The sequence below is a fragment of the Armigeres subalbatus genome, chromosome 2, assembly GCF_024139115.2.
Source record: "Armigeres subalbatus isolate Guangzhou_Male chromosome 2, GZ_Asu_2, whole genome shotgun sequence".
NCBI lineage: Eukaryota > Metazoa > Arthropoda > Insecta > Diptera > Culicidae > Armigeres > Armigeres subalbatus.
Genome location: NC_085140.1, coordinates 343,675,084 through 343,697,137, shown reverse-complemented (window position 1 = coordinate 343,697,137; position 22,054 = coordinate 343,675,084). Strand labels below are relative to the sequence as shown.

Sequence of the window (22,054 nt, the reverse complement as noted above, 5' to 3'; positions counted from 1 at the left end):
TATTATTAGATCTTAAAAAATAACTTTCCATAGATTCCCTTTAAAAAATGGAGAATTGCTATTATAAATTTATAAATAAACAAAAAAAGGCAGGTTATTGATTCTTAAGCACAAACGATTTCCACGAAAAAATATAATTGCCATCATATTTTAGCCTATGTCGGAAATGAAACCCCTGCAAAAACCTGTCGTTATCATTCCAACATGTTTAAGGCACACTGGAAGCTGAATTTGAATTTATTTGCTTTTGCTAGAATTTATTGGTAAAGAAAAAAATCTATTTTTGTTTCTGGAGTGTACATCTTACTTCATCATGCCCACAAACATGAAATTGATAACAATATTTTAAAATCGGTCGAGTGTAAGAGCACCGTTTTTTCGTAAGCCCCATCATATTCCCTATCAGTCATTGAGTAAATCCATAGCTCAGCCAAACTGCTAAGTATGATGGAAATTCTTAACTCTCGTGAGCTTATATTCAACCACACGATTCTCTGGGAGACAGTAGCCATCACAACGTGCCACTCAACAGTCACGACAAATCAAATTCTCACACAATTTTGTGCAAACGGGGCAATGCAACAACTGAACTAGTTCTTCCGAAGACGACCCTCACCAATTGGCGTAATCAAACGAGTTTACTTCCACGAAGCATCTCGCTAGCTTCACAAAACAAAACTAACGAGGAATTACCTTCTCGCCTAATAGACTCAATTATGCAAATCAAATGAACAAAACCGCCGTGAACCTTAGGTATACGAAAAAAAAAGCGTTGAGCAATTGCTGCAAAAGTGCATAACTTGCTGAGCTATCGACATCATCTTTGTAAACGGTGCTCCCTAATAACGTCAGCGAGCAGAACCAGGAAGAATTAGACCAAAACACGACCAACCGAAGAAATGTTTATGGCGCTGCAAGTCCCACAGCTCGTGGTGGTGACGATGGTGATTCTCATGCCTGCGGTGAGTAATGGACAATTTTATATCCAACGTTCCCCAACGGGAAGTCACACTGAGATTGCGGCAACAGCAGCCCAAGCACAGACGGTGCCACGAAACGGGGTCACTTCTTGGGAATCTTCTAAGGCAGCTGATGCAACAACATCATCATCATCACCGGTGGCCTCCGGTGAAAACAAATTGTTTTGGAACCGGACAGCGACAGAGACGATGACGGTGTCACAGAGGTTAGTTGTGAGTAGTAAATTGAGGACTAAATAATGACGGGTGGTTTGCTATGGAACTGGCATGATACTGATAAACATGTCCGGAACTGTTGATTAATGGAAATGCAGTTGAGAAGAAAATGAATTGCATCTAAATGACTATTTTTTTTTAAATCATCAAAACGACAGTAGTTTACAAATAACATATTTTAATTTGAAGCTTTCAAAACGAGACGACCGTCACTGGCGGAGCAAGAGTTCTGGTAATGGTGGAGCACCAGCATTTTTGGCGTAATTGGTTCATATATGTATAATTTGGCGTCAGTAGTAAGAAGTAAATAAGTAAAGATTGTTTATGATTGAAAAGGTCACTAGGTATTTTTTGGTTTTTTTTTTCCAAAAACTTTCATTTTCTGTTTGATAATGGATGAACTTTAATTGCGACAATTCTAGCAACCAATTATAGAGTCAAAACCTGGGAGGGAGCTCTCGATACTACACACCAAATTAATATATACTGTCGTCATACAACAAGTAAATTTTCAACAAGAAAAAACAATCAACGTAGGCGCCACTTGAAAAGACTAATTTTCGTTTTGCGTGTTATTGTTGTTATATTGCCTTCAAAAATTTTCTTGCCGAGAGATTCGTTTTCGGCTCACACTGACAGCTGGATTTCGGCTTGGCTTGACACACACATTTTTTGAATCTGTTTCTCCCTCCCAGGTCAAAACCAAGATAAATCCAGAAATTCCTTTTGAAATTTCTCAAAAGATTCTTTTGTACATTCAAAGAAGAAAATTTAAAAAAAATTCGTTGATTACATTACAAGATCTTTGAGGATTTTTTTTTTTCATAAATTCCTTTGGTGAAACCTTCAAGAAATTCCTTTGAAATTCCATTAAAAATTTCTACAAAAATACCCTTTGGATATTCCTTCACGAATTGTTAAAATTGTTTTAAAAATATCTTCGAAAATAATCTAGGAGAAATCCTTCCGAGATTTCTTTAAGAAATCTGTAAGGAATCCTTTGTTGAAATTGTTTTAGGAATTTTCGGAAACTAATTTAGGAATTCAGAAGTTAATTCCAGGTATAAATTAGAAAACTACGCCAGGATTTTTTTTGACATTCATCCAGGGAATCCTTCAGAAAATTCTCTGGAAAGGCCTTTGTCAATTTCTCCGGAAATTCCTTAGGAACTTCCTCCAATAAATCCTGCGGAAATCTTTTTTTGTGAAACTATACGGAATTTCTTCCTAAATTTCTGTAAGAATTATTCTAGAATTTTTTTTGGAAGAATTTTCCCGAAAATTTATTAAAGAATGAAATAGGAAACACTAAAGGAATTTTCCGAAGAGTTTCAAACGGAATTTCCAGATGAAGTTTCGGAAAAAAACTCCTAAAGTGATTTCCGAATGATTCCTACAAGAATTTCTGATGTGATTCCGAAAAAAAACTCAAAGGAATTTCCGAAAGTCTAAAGGAATATCTAATTGCATTTCCGGAGTAATGGCTGAAGGGATTCCTAAAAAAATTGAAAGAATTTCTGAATGAAGTCCTGAAGTCCTGAGGAAATTCTTAAGGAATCACTGGAAGAACTTGTTCAGGGAATTTTGAAAGATTTCCCTGATACAAATTCCGTAGCATTTATCGTAGGAATTCCGACCAAATTTTCAGAGGAGTTTCCGAAGAAATTCTTTAAAATAAATTCGTTAGGAAAATTTCGAAGGAATCTCTTGACGAATTTCCTAAGAAATTTCCGACGAAATCTCGAAAGAAATTTCCAAAAAAAGTTTTCAAGACGCAAGTGTTCGTTAAGATTTTTCTTTTTTAAGTTTTTCCTATAGTAATTTTTAAAGGAGTTCCTCATGAGATTTATGATGGAATTTCTAAAAATTCCTTCTTTGAAATTTTGAAGGAATAGCTTGATGCATTTACAAAACAATTTCTTTATTTATCTTAGTTTGTTAGATAGTTTACCGAAAGAATCCATGAAGGAATTTCCAAAGGGATTCTTGAATAATGTACAGCGAAATTTAAAAAAAAATTCTTCGGAACAAATTTTGGAATTTTGGATTACTCCTTACGGAATTTAGTGATGAATCGCTGGAGTTTTTTTTCCATATGGATTACTTAGAGAAATCTAAGGATTTTTGTAGGTATGCCTGAAAAAAACTTATGGATGACTAATCGAATTAATTGCTTGGGTTATCTTTTCAAGAAAAAAATAATGTTAAAGATTTTCCGAACGAACTTTTGGGTAATTCCCAGTCAACATAACATAACAACGATTGCGCATCATTCCAAACGATTCTACCCACTTATAAACGATAAGGAAATGTAAACATCAGTAATGTCTTTCTGTGTCTCGAGCTGTGTTTACAACTCAATTACATTTTAGTTGTTCGATGAATCGTTAGTGCAGATATTGAACGATTATGGATGGCAGCGAAATAGTACACCAGCAATAATTGGAAATTTGGTATATCATATGGAGTTAAGTATATTTGTATATTTGTATATATAAACGATTTTTCCGATTTGATCCGATAAAACTGATATTGTGTATTTAGGATTGTGACTTTCATAAACGCAATCGTAAATATTGCATACGCTGGTGTCATATACAATATTATTCATATTTTAGCCATCTTGATAAGCAGTCCTATACGATGTGAATGTTATAAAAATATATGCGATACAATTTCTTATTTCATATACGATATGTGATTTACTGGGTTTCATGATATATCACTAAGGGTATGCGATAACACACTTTTTCCTAACGAAACGAAACGAAACGAAATTTGAGATGTCTTTGTTGATTCGGATCGAAACGAGACGAAATATAGATTTACTTTCGAGCCTTCGAAACGATACGAAATCAAGGTTCATTCATTTCGAAATTTTTCGAAACGAAACGAAATTTTATTTTTTTCCGCGGATTTTTTATTAAATTGGTTTTACATTATGTACGCAATTCTGATTTCACTTTTTCGAAGAACAACATTTAAAAAGGGCGTAACAGTCAAAACTTATTTCTTCTTATTCGTCCACATATATGTAACATCCTTTTGCTCATTAGAAGAATCCTGTGCACCTTTCTAAAATGCATAAAGATATGTATTTCAGATTGAATTTCACAGATCCATAGTCTTATATACAATCAGCTGGACGAATTGAGTTATTGCCTGTGTGTTTTTGGAATATGAGAACAGCTCTTATGGTCAGTATGAGCAATTTTAATGATCTTTCAACCCGTTCTGGATGCCCACAAATCTGCAATGTTCCTTACATTTTGTGCAAATAGTCTAAGAAGAGCTAAGCTGGATTAACTGTACACATTGTAGATGCTAATCATGATTGGCCGAGAAACAGAAAATATGCACAGCTCACCAATTAAATAATATTCTTGGGAAATGAAATTAAATTATTAATTTCTTGGTAATCAATTAAAAAAGTTATCTTATTGTATACTTGCTTCAGTGTTTCCAATTCATGACCAATACCTAACGATGCTCCTTACTGTCAATTTAGGATTAGGTACGGAAAATTAGTTTAACACTCTTTGTTATAAGAGACCGAGGAATGCTCTGCATCTCAAGAAGATGAAAGCTGTGTTTCAAATCAATCTAACGCAAGATCAATGTGCATCGTTCAATAAGCTTTTACAACACTATCGATTCCGCACTAAATTATTTCGTGCTCTTCGATGCAAACATTAGTTTAATCACTTCGCGTTCTCCAACACTAGCTGGCGTGATCAGCATCAACACGATCGATTGCACACTGGTTAAACAAATTTCTGCTACGCCAGGTAGATTTTTTCACTTTGCGTTCTCTCGGACTAGCTGCCGTCCCACGATCGATTCCGCATTCATATTGTGCAAATAGTAAAAAATTATCACCAAATTTAAATTTGAATCTTGGAAACACTGAAGGCGTTTTATAGAAGAACATACGTATATTTGTCGACTAAGAATGGGGTTATGCAGTAAGCGTTAATAGAAAAATGTGTATAACCTAAAGTTTTGAAAACAACTTTACGATTTTGTTCAGTGGCGCAGCCAGAATTTTTGATAATATAAAATCTGGTTTAAGTTTAAATTTGTTTCGAAATTCCGCGGAATTCCGTTAAATTTCGTTAGAAGCTAGTTTTTTCTAGCGAAATTTTTGCAATTTTTCGAAACGAAACGAAATTAAGAAATCAGATTTCGCCATGCTCAAATTCCGCGAAATTCCGCGGAATTTCGTTTCGAACCACCTGAAACGAAATTTTTAGAAATACCGCATATGCTTATATATCACCTGGATGAATACTCCAAGAAATGTCTGGAGAAATTTTCGAAGCAACTTCTGAAGTGAACTCCCAACGAATTCTTGAGAGTATCCGAAGAAGTATGATGATGGATCGACTGCAAACGCGATATTTTTGGAATGAAATCTTATTTCCAGATTAAAAAAGGGGTTTGGTTTACTAATATTCGGATTTCCGCAGTAATTTCCAAAGGAATTCCTTCAGATTTCGCATAATTTTTTAAGTAATTTGCGAATGAATTCCTGCAGAAATCTAGAAGTTTATGTGTAAAAGTAGTATTTGTCTAAAAGTTCCATTAGAAATTATTTCGTGGATTCCTTCAATAGCTCTTTAATACATTCCTTCAGAAATTAGTTAAGATAATATTTTCGAGAATCTATTCAGGTTGTTCTTCTGAAATTCCTGCAGAAATTCTTCTCCAAAAATTCTTTCGATAATCGAGTATTTTAAAAATCTTTATTTTAGTATCAAGTAGCCACAACAAGGTCGTAACTCCGCCTTTGTATGCCGTTCTCACCATCTTTTCGTTGTGGGTAAGTATTATTATGTTGGGGGGTCCCGTAGCGTAGTTGGCTACACGTTCGCCTTATAAGCGAATGGTCATGGGTTCGATTCCCAGCCCCTCCACAAAAACCCTTGTCAGTCGCCGGAAGCGCAGTTCGTACGGTGGCGTTTTGGGAGACGCGCCTAACCGACACGGCTGCCTGATGACGACTGACAAAGCTGTTCTTCTCGGAGGCATTCCTCCAACGATCCTCGATAAATGGAAACCGGACAAAGCAACGATCAATGGATACAATACGGACAAATGGACACAATGGACTCACGATGCGATAAACTGGCAAACGACAACAATAACGAATTAGGGATATCTAAAAATAGATTCTGTGTGGATTCTGTGCAGCAGAATACCACAGTAGATCACGGCACAGTAGCGGTTAAGAACACAGAGTGCCTACCAAATAAATATACGAATAAAAAAAAAGTATTATTATGCTACCATTTTTAAAAAAGCTCTGCTCTACTAAAATATCGAGTTTTCACACAAGTGGGGAAACAAGAATGGAGGGGGGGGGGCGTTGGGCATACCACCAGATATCCTGCTCCACATGGATTACTGCAACTCATATGTTACCAGATTTAGTCACAATCATGTTGTTGAAACAATATTTTGTCTGACTTGTTCTGCTCGCGACATTGTTTCCGAATAGACGAAAGAAGGTGCACAGGCACAGGCGAACGAACGGAAACCTTTGGCAAGACATGTTTGCGAAAATAGTTAGATTTGAGCGCAATCTGCTGAATTTAAGTCCGAGCGAGTTGTTTGCAACATTAAATGGAGCATGTATTGTAACTATGACAAGAAAACTAATGCCATGACATGCTTACCGTCCGTGGAACAGGATGATCACTACAGGGTTAAAATAATGAATTAAATTAACTACTCATGACTCGAAATCCGTCCATGGTGGACGGATTTCGAATCAAAGGATCAAAATCCGTACAGCTATTTTTTAACTAAATATTTAAATTGAAGCAGTCTGATTGACTAAACTACCACTGTAAATAGTTCAATACGCACCTTGAGAAGCGATCCCTTCGATTTATATTCCGCTTATCTTATGTAATGGTTTGCAATTAGCAATTAAAACACAGTTACTTTTGGTGCAATTAGCTCTAACCGAAAACAAAATGGCGGCAAAAACTCCGTGTTTGGTGGGTGGAGATTTGTTTTTGATTTTTGTTGTTTTAATTTCAAAGCCTTCTTTCCATTTCTATGCGCTAAAAGCTTACTGAAAAGTATCTGAACAGGATAAGATAAATCATTTCTACATTAATTACCTTTAACCCCCTTTAATTTATTGATATCTCATAAAGTGGACGGATTTCGGTGCTGTACGGATTTCGGACCCGCACGGTACAGATCCTCCAAAAACGGATTTCTCACTGTGAAAAGTGATACGTGCGTAGTGAAAAGGGAAAAATGAGGAAAGAGCAAAAAGAAGTGCGAAGTAAGAAGTTCGACGTCTCACTTCTCACTCTTCACTCCCTGTCTAACGCTTTTCATTTCTTACTTCTCACTCCTCACTTCCCATGAAAAAAAGCGAAGTGTGAAATGAATGGCAAAAAATGAGCAATGAGATGCCTCACTACTCACTTCTCACTCTTTATTTGTCACTTCTCATTGTGAAAAGTCAGACTTGTGAAGTGAGAAGTGATAAATAAGAAGTGAGCAGTGTGACTTCTCACTCATTATTTCTTATCACTTTTGCAGTGAGGATTTTCGCTTTTCACTCATCATTACGAATTTCTTTTTTCTCACTTCCCATTATTTAGTTCCCACTTCTCAATAATTATTAATCACTTCACACTTTCCGCATTCACTTTTGTTTGGTCAGACGAAATATACGGTTATATAATCCGTTCGGATGAAGGACATTTTCTGCCATACGACTGTTTCAGCCAAACGACAATTTCGGCTAAATGCCCAATTCGGCAGCATGAATTTTTATGCCAAATGTAACTTTCGGCCAAATCATTTTCGACCTAATAACCATATCGGTTAAACATCCAATTCGGCCAAATGGAATTCAGATAGAATCAATCGCTTGTTGCATAAGCTGGCGCATTTGATTTGAAGTTTGTATGGGGATTTCAGCCAAAATGTATAGGAAAATACACCTCCGTCACTCATTCGATCTGGAAATTGGTTCTGATTGATCGATTGACCTCAGAATTGCAAAAACGGCAGTTGGTATGCTACAGAACAATTTCACAGAACATTGTATGATGATTAAATGAACTTTTATATAGGTTTCGGCTGATGCGATTCGATTAAAAAATCCAAAAATACACAAATCAGCTCCTAATAAATCAGCCTGCTACTTGAAGCAATTAACCGATATGCATATAGAAAGCGCAATACAGACAAAATTGAAACAATTGTGCATTTGTGGGCTGAGATGCAAAATTTATAAATGATGTTCATGGTAATTACTGTAATTTGTTTGAAAACTCTAACTTAAAGGGTTAAAAGTATATTGAAACTGCAGGAAGCTCGATTGCTTTGGAAACTATAAGCAGCATTAGTGTGGCAATAGTCGGCTACTTGTCAGTTTGTAGGGTACACTGGGGGAAGTGGAAAAAGGGGGTAAGTGTAAAAATCGACTCCAAAAATTGGAATTGTACATACTTTATAGTTTTTACCACATCATAACATTATGCAAGAATATATTTTGATGCTAACACTATTACTATGTTGAAATTTGTATAATTCATACACTAGCACGGTTAACGCTTGAACTGTAATTTTAGATTTCGCGAAAAGTTGATTTTTGCATTCATAAAATCAATTCTCTTTTGCACCAATTGTTCTTTTTTTAAGTGAATTTATATTACAGGTGACCATTATAATACAATTAAACTAATCCCATTCAATTAGTAGTGGTTTTTACCAAGAAAGCAAATAATGCAAAGATTTTACACTTACCCCAGGTATCGAACACTGCGGGGGAAGTGGATAATGTTCAAATTTCGCAATTTTTTTCTTCCCTCCAGTGTTTATTTCGATAGCTGTGAATCTTAATATGTTCCTTTTTTGTTATCATTGTGATTCCAGTGGTGATTGGACTCATATAAATGAGAAAATGCCTGATTAATCCACCTATCGGTATTGATGTCTTTCACATGTTTTACATATGAAAAAATAGTATAAGAAAGTTAAAAAATAGCACTGATAGGTAAATATATTGTATTATTCACATTAATTTTTATTCATAACAAGTTTCGCCGTTGAATGCATTTTTTTTGCGATCAAATTGGTTAAGGACAAGTGCTTAAGAATAGCTGATAATTTTGTACGTGCTTTGCGCACACACATACATACAAATACGCACATACAGACATCATCTCAATTCGTTAAACTAAGTTGATTAGTTTATAACCCTGTAAGTCCAATTTTTCCTTTAAAAAGTTCATCTTTGGGGCGAACATATAGACTTTACGTACACTTAGTGTTCGAGAAGGCAAAACCAGCCCTCCCCTAGCTATTACGAGAATTCCTTGAGGATCTAATCCGTTAAGGTAATGAAATTATTCCACAAAAGATACTCAGAGCAATTATCGTATTGATTTTAGTTGTATGATACTACTCATCACTATTGAAGGTCAAGGTAACATGGGTTTTCCATTTACCCCATCCCACTAGGGTAAGTGGAAAAATAACTCCTAATTTTAAAATCTATTTCCATAAATTTCAAGTGACCAAAATGGAATGAATTACCACACAGTTGGTGCAAAATTGACTGTTTTTGATAGCCCATTTTGATTGAACGCATTTAAGGCTCTATAAACCGTAATCAATTTGATGATGAAGATGATTTTGTTCTCATTCGCACTAATACTAATGCAATTTTAGCCAAAATTAAATATTTCACTGTTATTCATCAACTTACCTCTGTCAACGTATATTCATGGTATTTTTATATGAATTTTTCACTCACCTAGCAAATTGATTATTAATTATTTGACTAAAAAGCGCTTAAAACTGCTTTTTTCCTAAACAAATTTTCGTATACTAATTGTACACACACCAACTCCGAACGATCGAAACACACCCATACACTTGTTTTGAACATGCACTCAGTTTTTCACTTGTTCTTTTCTCGCCGTTTTCTTGATTTTATCACAACTAAACATAATTCACTACCTAACTTTCACTTTTGTCTTTGATGTTGAACACCAATTTCTTCACTTCATGTCGAAAAACCAACGAAAACTGCTTTAAAAAATTTGAAGTGAGAGACAAATTTGACGGCTGTATTGTGAATGTTGTAAAATTCGGAACACCCAAATTCACTACCGCATTAGGTGAAATAGTGCGCTCAAAATCGCGGCAAAGCAACTTAGAAGTATCAAAATAATACATCGAATATGCTAGTCGACACGCAAACAACTTTATGCATATACAAGAAAAGAATCATCATTTCATCGTTGCCAGATTTATTTTATCAAATAATTATTGCAGTTTGTCGAATTAATCAAATCAACCAGAAAAAAAGAAAAGATTATGCAAGCTTCTGTTGGCAGGGTGGAGAATGGTTGACATTTAATTTAACCGTACCATTCATCCTACCATGCAGTCAAAAAAAAAAAACAAAACTACGGCAGCCGAGCAGCCTCGACCAAGCAGACGACAGCGCATACTTTTACAATTTTCTCCCCCCACAATCAATGTTTTCGTAGAATAATTTCTTAACGTATAATTCAAGACAAAATTTTCAAAACGACTTATCTGCTTTTGTAAACAAAGATTCAAACGTCGATTTGACGAATCTGATAGCACTCCCACGCAAACCAACACCATCAACACGTAGGTGAAGGCTTCCGCTACATGTTAATGGTGCTGGTTTGCGTGGAAGTGCTATCAGATTCGCCCAATCGACGTTTGAATCTTTGTTTACAAAAGCAGATAAGTCGTTTTGAAAATTTTGTATTGAATTGGTTTTGGTGGCAAATTTACATTTCATTATTCCTTACTCATTTTACAGATTAGAACTAATAAATCAGTATCTGTGGCTAGCACTCTTTCAAGGCTGTGTGCCACAGCCTAATTCAACTCGATTCTGTTCTATTTGCACTGCGCACAAGAAAGTGTGGATGGATGGCACGAGACTCACGCAGTAGCAAACAAACAGTCTGCGGATGAAGAATAAAAAAGACTTAATTTCGTCATACATTAATTTGGGAAACTGTCTCAGTGTGCTCGGTGCACGAAATTTTACCGGATAAAATGTAAATATTCGGAGAATCAAAGTGTTTTACTGTACTTTCCCCCAGAGTGTATGTAATTAAGAGTGGCGACACTGTCAGAATTGGAACAAAATTCATCTGTTATTCCCATACAAAATCGTGTTCCAAACGTGTAGGAGACCTGTCAAATGCGACACATGTCGTCACTCTTAATTACATACACTCTGCTTTCCCCAACACTTGTATGTTGAAAACCCAGTGGTGTATGAAGAATTTTAAAATAAGTTTCCATATAAAAAATATTTCATAAATGCTTAAAAGTAAACATTTTGTTGCATCTGGCAACATTATGTAGCAGCTGACAAGCTTTTACCACCCCATTTCCACCCACCTCAAATTTTCGTCACTTTTTCGTACTAGTTGCCTCACCAATACTAACAAGCAATAACGTCATTAATTTTCAAAACAGAGTTATGGAGCCTTGAGCCTTAAATCATTTAAACTGGTTTTACACTAATTCAAACATGCACTATCGATTTTTCCTTTTCCACTTCCCCCAGTGTACCTTATATATGATACGTATCAATCTTATAGATGCTTAAATCTAATCATAGTACCACCATTTTATTTGCGTGATCAAACTTTCTCGAAATACCTGTAAAATAAAATATATGCCCGAACCTGTTCACTCATAATACACGGTCCTGAATTTACTCCCTCTGAGACATATCAGACGCAATTACCTTTCCATTTTTTTTAATTCTTATTTGAGTAAATGGCAGTTATGAATTAATTATAATTCCATTACACGACAGACAATGCATTTTTTCTCACATTAATTTCTTATGCAATGAACATCCTGTCCGCTAACGTCAACCACCAAACCTTCCTAACCTTTAAAACCCGTGTGAAGGGATCAACCCCAAAACCGGAAAAGCTGATTATTAATGTGCATTTTTAATCGCGCAGTGTTCTCAAACTGGATTAACGAAAGTGAAACTGCACCTGCATCAACGGTCAACATTCTCACACGCATTTATTCCCACATGCCCTAACAGCACGCAATTTTCCCTTCTTTCAGGTCGACCGACACCAACCCGAACAGCAGCGTCGCCAATGATGAGGAATTGTTTCCGACCCTGGCCAACGGGCATCTAGGCTTTACGGTGTTCGGCGATGCGATCTACATGAACGGCCTGTACAACGGTCACCGAGGGCTGAGTCACAGGGCGAGAATAGCAAACATTGCCAACATTCGGCTGTCCTTCTCCGGTGGGAACCAACCTCCAACGACGTCGAGTATGGACTTCGAGACGGGCACGTTTCGCGTCGATTATCGAGGACCTAATAATAGCTTCGGGGTAGCGCAGCTGATCTATCCCCATCAATTGTACAATCGTGCAATCGTCAATCAATTCACAATCGAACGACTGGATGGCGAAGGTAGGTAGCGTGCGCTGGTGTTGCTATTCCGTGGGGTGTTGCGCCACGGTTGATCCGATTGGGAATCAAAACAGCTTTATATGTAATGAGACGACAAATCATGGCGCTGGTAATCGTTAGTGTTGTATTACAAATCACATGAGCTATCGGTGTCATGAATATGTATTCAGATGCATTTTGATGACCACAAAAGGCTCGAAATTGTAAATGGCTTAAAGCCGTTAAAAACTGTCATCAAATGAATAGTATCAGCTGTAGATCTTCTGAAGTCTCGTACTTCAGAAGAGCCTTGGAATACTCTGAATACCCGTGGATTTCAAAATAGTATTAAACTTATATTCATGGAGATATATCTTAGAAGACCTTGAATGCCCAAGGATTTAGGAATAACATTGAATTTTCTCTACTACTCTGCCTAACAGTTCACTGTTTGAATTCCACTAGGTACAAAGACAAAGCTACAAACAAACTACACTCAATATACTAACTTATACTAAATGATAACGAAATTTCATTCATCGATGTGTAAATTTTAAAAATAACAGTTCGAAGAAATTTTAAGCTTTCTAGACAATTCTTTTTCACTATCAATTATCAATTGGATAATTAGATTATTTACGTTGACATACAGCCTTTAAAACATAACTGAAATCACAATCATCCATTAATCTTTCAGGTGATATTCGCATCGGTTTAGTTCAAGCTAGTACTTTCCCCGGCACTGAAGACATCGCGTTCAACCCGGTGAAAACCATCTTCATTAGCTCTGATGCGGAACGGAAGCACTGGAACCGCCCGCACCTCCGCCACAGCTTTGCCCATGAATATTCATCGCCATTCAAAGTGTATCAAACGTGTGGCACCACGATGGAACTGGAAGATCCCGTGCACCATCGGGACCAGCCACGACAGGTCTGTGCCTTATGGAATCATGTTCCAGAAGAGCTCACACTGGAACGGTCCGAACGCACGGTGTCGTACAAATTTATAATGACGGCTGATGAAAGTGCCGGGCTGGCTCGCCAAGATCTGACTGATGGTAAGCGATATACGGCAACGGTACGTCTTTATAAGAGTTGATATAGGGATGGTCAAAATTAAAAACTGCGCATTAGATGATGTCGTTTAAGCAGCAATAACTTCTGATAACTCTAATGTCCACTTTTGGGTGTTTCGACCTTAACAGTAAGTTCCTCTTCGGTGTCTTGTACTTGACACGGCCGAATCTGTCGTGTAAGGTACAAGACACCGAAGAAGAAATTATCAATACTGGACATTAGAGTTATTAGAAGTTATCCAATCGCTTATCTATCCGTCAGCAACATCGACTTACCATTGTGCCATACTGTTTCTTGCGTTATCAGTTAATGTAACGATTCTACAATATTATAACTGGCATACTGTTCGCAAAACTTGCAGTGGAACACTCAGCTGGTCAACAAAATAACTTTTTTCAGTGGTCAATATGATATAAAATTGCTTCCATCTTCAAAAATGTAACAATTTTCGAAAATATGTTTCACTGGTCAAAACGCCCCATTGTAAACACGACGATATGCCCTTACCAACTGAACACAAGCGCAGCGAGCCGACAGCAGTTGCTTCCAAATGATATGGGAAATATTGCACATAAGGATTTGTAAACTTTTTAATATGGGATAGATTAAATACTTATAAAGGACTATGAAAGGTCTTTGGTTACGGTGCGTTGGGGCGTAGTGCCCAGGCACTTCTTGAAATCCACTTTTTCACGATTTTTCAAAAAAGCGTATTCTCTGTAATATTTTCATATGACTACTCAAAGGCAATACATTTGCAACTTTTTGGACTACCAAATAACACAAAGTTTGCATAAATTGCGTGGAAAAGTAAAAAGTTTTCATAGGTATTGCCTTAGGGGGGCATACTATACCGTCATACCCTACGTAAAAGAACTTTGAGAATTTGATACGTGTAATATGTACGAAAGTTTTATTTAATTCAAATTACTGATTGAGAAGGAATGACACTTCAGTCACAAACGCGAGCACAAACGAAACCACAAAGTAATAAAAGGAATTAGGTACCTTAACTCATAGCCTTCTGCTTATAATGACAGAAATGGTAATCACTACCGAACACGTCATAGAAAAGATTGAACGATTTTTGTCATTCTTAGTTCCACTGATACTAAAATATATTACTTATTTAGAGAGAATCTAACATTTCTATCTTTTCATACACCCCTAATAGTAATCATTTTGCACCTGAACAACACGGCACGGTACCGTTCGTCACCATTAATACATCCGATGTGCATGCTGATAAAAAAAATCGTTTCAGTTCCTTCAACATTTTGTCCATCTTACGAACCGCTATCGTTATGCTTATTTCACGTCGAAATCAGACTAACAAAATAAATCCCACTGCTACATTCCCTCGGTTCGTGGTAGAGACATTGAGTTCGTTCACGGTTCGGTTCTTCCTTTATAATAACCCATAATTCCTTCGCCACACCACAGTGCTCTCCTCGGATATGCTGCTACTCCGATATCGTGCGGTTCGTAGACCCTGCCCGCTGTACAGCAGGTGGGGTTTAGATTCAGAGAGCTTAGCAAATGGAAAACGCCAGCGCCATAAAAATCACAAACTTACAACCACGGCGCGGGTCGTAAACAAAGGCCTAATGCGAATCATTTTTCAAATTCAATAAGACGACCGAACTATAACGGTGACCGCTAATGCGAATTATGCTCCCCGTTTATGCAATTGTACGGGCTGGTGAACATTGGTCGGCAAAAATGTAGTTTTCTTTCATATTGATTCAAAACTTGTTAATTTCATACATAGGTTCAGATTTTATCTAACGCACATGAAATGAAATGAAAACAAATTTACATGAACACTCTGTTGGGTTGGGTTACCTAGAAGAACAAATATAATATTTTCATAAAATCAGAATTTAAATTATTTTTTATAAAAAAAAACAGAAAGTTTTTGTTGTGTAAGTAGATTTTAGACAACGATTATTACATGTTATAACATGAAGCAAATTGTATTTGATTCGTTCTGATTTTGGTGCTTGTTAGATAACAAAAGGTCTGCAAAATGGTGGGTTGACATCAAGGAAGGAGTGCCCAACATAGCTCTGGTTCCCACAAGTTCCTACACAGTTAAAAATTCTGAAAATTACACGCCATGGAAATGTTTAAACGCATATTTTTGTGCTCAATAGCCTCTAAATTTACAACGAACTTTTTCTTGTATGCAATATTGAATACAAGCTCCATAGTAACGACGACCTTTAATTTTAAAAAGTGATGGAAATATAAGTCGAATCGAACGGAGCGTTTTTGTTACATCACATATGCTGTAACAATTTTATACTGTGTATCTCACGCTTCCACGGGTCGTCTGAAGACAAAAGAACGCCAGCTAAGGGTTGTGTACTTGGCTGGTAGTGCAGCCTGGGCACTGTTGTCCTTCTGACATCAGCTAGAGTGAGAAGGTACGTCTCGAGCGTCTGTTCACTAGGAGATGCGGCTACAACAGCGTCTGCCTGGTACCCAGCGGCTGAATAACGAAATGCTGTATCTCGTCAGCTATACCTAAGGTGGCAGCCCCACCAGCGCGATGTAGGTAACGCGACCCCGGTAAGGTAGCTTACTGAAGCCTCTCAAATACCACGAAAAATGGAGATAGAAGAAAAAGAGAACGCTATTTTTGGCAATCGACCCGGCAACGAAATACGGACTATGATGGGAAACTCAGTACCTGGAATGTCAGGACCCTAAATGAGCCTGGACGAGTGAGCCTTCTGGCTCGTGAACTGCAGAAGGTTGAAGTGAACGTGGCCGCTATTCAAGATATCCGATGGCCTAGATCCGAAGAAGGTGAATTCCGAGCCGTGGACACCACGACCAACACTTCATTGAAATATAACATATGTCACAGCGGCGGCGGAAAAGCAGAGCATGGTGTTGGTTTCATAGTGATTGGCAAGCAGATGAAGCGAGTGATGCGGTGGAGACCCATTAGCGAACGAATGTGTGTGTTGAGGAGACGGGGCAAATTCTTTAATTACAACCTAATCAACGTTTACGCACCGACAAACGATAAATCCGACGTGAAGGACACGTTTTATGAATGTCTTGATAAAGCCTATGGAGAGTGCCCAAACCATGACGTAAAAATTGTTATCGGAGACGCTAACGCTCAGGTCGGTAGAGAGGACTTTTTCCGTCCCATAATTGGTAGGGAGAGCCTTCACTCCGCTACCAATGACAACGGCCTACGGCTAGTAAATTTCGCTGCTGCTAGAGAGATGGCCATAAGTAACACCTACTTTGCACGAAAGAACATCCGAAAGCACACCTGGAGACACCCAAATGGTGAAATTTGCAACCAGATAGACCATGTTCTGGTAGATGGACGCCATTTCTCGGATGTTATCGATGTGCGGACATTCAGAGGTCCGAACATTGACTCTGATCACTACCTCGTTGTCAGTTAAATTCGATCACGGTTGTAAACTGTATCGAACGAAAGATCACAGCGAACGATGCGTTACAATATCCAGCGATTGTCGGCAGAAGCAGTATCGGCTGAGTACCGCCAGAAGCTCGACGACCGGATAAGTGCAATCAACGTTAGCGACAACATCAACGATCTATTGGAGTCGATCCATGGAGCGGTAAGCACAATAGCACGAGAAGTGGTAGGCACTGCACAGAGGCGACCCAGGGCGGGTTGGTTTGATGCGGAGTGTCAGAGAGTGACAGACGAGAAGAACGTTGCCAAAAGCCGGATGGTGGTGTCTGGTACCCGATCGAATAGAGATCGGTACAAGGAAGCAAAAGCAGCCGAAAAAAAACCACCGCAGGAAGAAAAAAGAGTATGAAGAGCAAGCGATTAGCGAGGCGCAGGAAAAAATGGAGCAGAATGATATGCAGATGTTTTATGAGACTGTCAATGGCTTGCGGAGAAAGACAGCACCATCTCCTGTCATGTTCAACGACCAGGACGAGAATTTGCTGACAGATAAAACCGTAGTGGCTGCCAGGTGAAAGCAACACTTCGAGACTTTGTTGAATAGTGAAAAGTGGAAGTGACGGTGGATAGACGAACAGAATAAATATTAGTGACGATAGACAAGCTGTGGAGCCGCCTACACTAGATAAGGTTAGAAAAGCTATTAAAGAGCTGAAAAAAACAATAAGGCTGCGGGGAAGGACCAGCTCCCGGCTGAACTTCTTAAACACGGGAGTGAGCAGCTCTATGAAGTGCTGCCGGCCTCCTTTCGCCTCTCTTTAAGAAAGGGCACAGACTGGAGTGCGCCAATTACCAAGAAATAACCCTCTTTAATTCGGCGTACAAAATTATGTACCGTACTCTGTTCAACAGATAGAGACCGTTTGAAGAGTCCTTCATCGGCGAATTCCAAGCAGGTTTTCTTGAGGGCCGAGGTTGTCGTGAGCGACAAATCCTTGATAAATTCCGGGAGTACAACTTGCAGACACACCATCTGTTTATTGATTTCAAGGCGGCGTACGATTCAGTGAAACGGAATGAATTATGCCAAGTTATGCTTGAACATGGTTTTCCGGCGAAACTGATACCGCTGATTCGTATAACGTTGGACGGCTCGAAATCAAGTGTAAGGGTTGCAAATGAAATATCGACATCATTTGTTACCTTGCATGGATTAAAGCAGAGTTACGCACTCTCGAATCTACTGTTCAATATAGCGCTCGAAGGAGCGATTAAAAGAGCTGGTGTGCAAAGAAGCGGTTCCATTATCACAAAATCGCATATGCTCCTGGGATTTGCGGACGATATCGATATTATCGGGATTGATCGCCGTGCCGTGGAAGAGGCTTTTGTGCCTTTTAAGAGGGAGACAGCGAGGATTGGACTAACGATCGATACCAGCAAAACGAAGTATATAGTCGCTGGTAATCAACATGGGTTCATTAGTGGTGGTGGTAGCGAAATGCTGCCGGTGGTGACAAATTTGAAGTGGTAGGAGAATTTGTGTATCTTGGAACATTAGTGACGTGCGATAATGATTTTACCGGTGAGGTTAAACGGCGTATTGCAGCTGCAAATAGGGCTTATTACGGACTTCGTAATCAGCTTAAGTTCCGTTGTCTGCAAACGAAAACAAAACTCGCTCTGTATACTACTCTGATTTTTCCGGTGGCTTTATAGGGGGTATATGTACCCCAGGTTGAGAACCGCTGGTATAGGGCATCCAACAAGGCTACGTTGCAGGTGACTCACATGATCGTAGCGGTTTAATCCATAGACGTAGCGATAACAGGCAGGCTGGCATAGATCCTGCCCCATTGCTGAGTTATCAGATCCCACTGCAGATCACTTTGAAAAACGAATCCGAAGTTGTTTGCTTTATCTGATCAATCGATGATCTGACCATCTATTACGATTCCAGGAACGGGTGGGGTAAATCCATCAGCAAAACGATTTCGGCTTGTGACAAACAAAGCTTTACGCTTAGCTGGGTTTACTCGAAGATTGTTTCGTCGCGCCCAGTCTGCCACATGTCCAAGGTCCTCATTCACCATTCTGAAAAGCTCTCGTGCGCAAGGACCAAGCCGAGTAATGTAAAGCTCAACATCATCAGCAAAAATTTGAATTGAGCAATACTTAAGTACCGTTGGTAGATCGTTGATGTGACAGCTGAAGAGTAGCGGACCAAGGACTGAGCAGTACACTAGACGACACTTCAACGCTGTTTGTTTTTTTGCCATACAGATATGACCCTATTAGGTTCACGGCATCAGGTGAGAAGTTGAACCGAGTTTGAAGTTTATCCAATAGTTTGTTGTGAGGGATGGTATCAAAAGTCCAATACTTTGCCCGCGGCGAAATCCGGCCTGGAAATCTGACAAAAGCTTGTTGTCTTCGATGTAATCTGTTATTTGTTGTTTAAGTAGCTTCTCAAAAGCCTTCGACAAAGCGCAAAGTATACTAATTGGATGAAGATTGGTGATGCAGTTCAGAAACGGTTTTTTCTTCAGTGGCAAGTGAACGTTCGCATGCTTCCAGCCATCCGGGAATGTAGACCAGTCTTTGTAAGCTAGGTCTCGTTCTAGAAGGATCATCCGTAAACTATCAGGTTGTCCCGACGACGCCTGCTACAGACACGAAGGGGGATACACGTGTCATGCACCGTTGAAGAGGACCTGAGGACGCTCAATGTTCAGGGCGACTGAAAGCGATTGGCCCAGGATCGAGTCCAGTCATCAAAAATCTGTAGCCCATCAAGTATCAAGTAAGTAGATAACAAAAATTAGTTGTAAAAGTAATAATAGATTGTTCTACAGTAACCAACGCCGACGACTGCCACTGATGCTGATGGTTTTCCGCTGGACCGCCATCGTCGCGAACAAGTTTACTACAGTAATCAAACGGTTGTTTTGTACTTTGAAGAAAATTCCTCTCGAATACACTATAAACCTTTTTGGTTCTCTAAAACGTCCTGGAGTTCAGAACATGCGACCTACCCGATCAATCAAGTCCTGAATGATTTATCCGTGCATCATCAAACATCCCAGCAGTCAGATTTCACAGTCGATTGTTCTAAGACTCAATGTCGACTCATGGAACCAAATGATGGCATACTAAAATATTTTCTCGTTTACTCTCATACTTCTTTCGGTCAATTTGCCAAGGACTTCTTTTCAATATCTCGATATCGGTTGTATCTCGTGGGTCAACTGTATTGCAGACCCTTTTTGATTCAAATCATTTGAACTACCCAACGATCCAACTTATGAATGATGTAAGATATGATATCCTAGCAGTTCCATTGAACTTAAATAACTTTAATCATCACTCCAATCCATTGCAGGCCTTTATGGTTTGTTAAAATATCCTGCTTATCGTATTCTTTGATGTACCAACACAAAAACGAAATAACGACATAAACACCTCCTTAGTTATTGTGCATCTGGTAGGTGTCTTTATCTTAACTCAAGACCATTTTGGAGCACCTTGGACATCTTATGTTCATGGAAATTAGGATCATATGCTTTTTGAACTAGATTGGGTATGTACTGACGCATAGTACATTGCAAAAGTTATGATTGTGTGGTAGATACTTTGCATACTCGAGAGCGTTTTGTAATATCATGAACACCTTGTATTCAAGAAAATGGGGTTTTCATTATGCGCATATGCCTAGTGGAGCGGATTGGATATATACCGACGATGAGAACAATGCAAAAGCCTTGATTAATCTGGTAGATACCTTGAGCTGAACTTGCGTGTCAATTCTTAAGTGTTTTATGTTGGTACTTGAGTTTGGACTCATTAGCAGTAACTTGATTAAATTTACGATATTTAATCAAAATGTTGTAAAGCAATAGCATTACGACCATGAAATACTGCCAACTAGTGTAATCGACAAAGGTTATTTTATTTCACAGCCATTCGATCCGATGACGATGTACTGCTGCACCTGCACAGTGACCTTTGGCGGGCATTTTGGAACGATTTTGATATCACCACTGAAGGCAATCCAAAGCTCGAGCGAACCATCCGAGCGAGCGTGTTCTACTTGATAAGCAACTTTCCACTCAATCCATCACGAGCCTACCTATTCTCCGGATTAAGCCCAACGGGACTAGGACGGGGTGGATCCAATCTAGCTGATTACGAGGGACATTCGTTCTGGGACACGGAGATTTGGATGTTCCCGGTTGTGAATCTAATCGAGAGCAGCTTCGCTGAGATGATGCTCGATTACAGATTCCGCAGAATGGATGCGGCGCGACAAAACGCTGGAGCAAGTGGCTTTCGTGGAACAAAGTAAGAATAATTCGGATTGAAATAGAAAAGCATAAGCTAAACACAAGGTAATTTCCTCTCATTCATTACCCACGCGCAGATACCCCTGGGAAAGTGCCTGGTCGGGCATCGAAGTGACTCAACCTTGCTGCCCGGAAGTGGCGCAATTTCAACACCACATTACCGCAGACATAAGCTTCGCTCTACGGTTGTACTTTTCCGCCACGCAAGACCTGCTCTGGCTGCGCAACCAAGGATGCCCGCTGGCTCAGGCAATTGCCGAGTTTTGGGCCAGCCGAATCTCACCCGATCCCGTTACAGGGCTATTCGACATCAAGGGTCAGTACCGTGCAGATGATGATGGCGTGCGTACGCATTAAACGCAAACAGTTAATCGACCGTCCTCGCTTCTGTCTTGTTTTTTTTTTCGGCATGTTTTCTTCCGCAGATGTGATGGGACCGGATGAGGATCATGAAAACGTTACCAACAACGCCTATACCAACGTAGTGGCTGCATATGCGCTGTATTTTGGCGAGTAAGTGGTTTTCATCTGATTGGCTGGCCCTTTTGTCGGTTCATTAAAT

General features: G+C 38.9%; 1 protein-coding gene across 2 annotated transcripts in view; it reads left to right on the top strand.

Moving 5' to 3' along the window:
* Window positions 1-520: 520 nt before the first annotated feature.
* Window positions 521-22,054, top strand: part of LOC134212870 (protein-glucosylgalactosylhydroxylysine glucosidase-like) — a 35,568-nt gene continuing 14,034 nt past the window's right edge. Inside the window, exons 1-6 of one of the 2 annotated variants that reach the window (XM_062691125.1) lie at window positions 521-962; window positions 12,318-12,679; window positions 13,356-13,718; window positions 21,109-21,490; window positions 21,570-21,808; window positions 21,918-22,005. In XM_062691125.1, coding sequence (XP_062547109.1) covers window positions 12,424-12,679; window positions 13,356-13,718; window positions 21,109-21,490; window positions 21,570-21,808; window positions 21,918-22,005 — 1,328 coding nt within the window. In that variant the 5' untranslated portion in view covers window positions 521-962; window positions 12,318-12,423. Of the gene's footprint in view, window positions 1,187-12,317; window positions 12,680-13,355; window positions 13,719-21,108; window positions 21,491-21,569; window positions 21,809-21,917; window positions 22,006-22,054 lie in introns of both variants that reach the window. The other variant, XM_062691124.1, reaches the window with a different exon arrangement.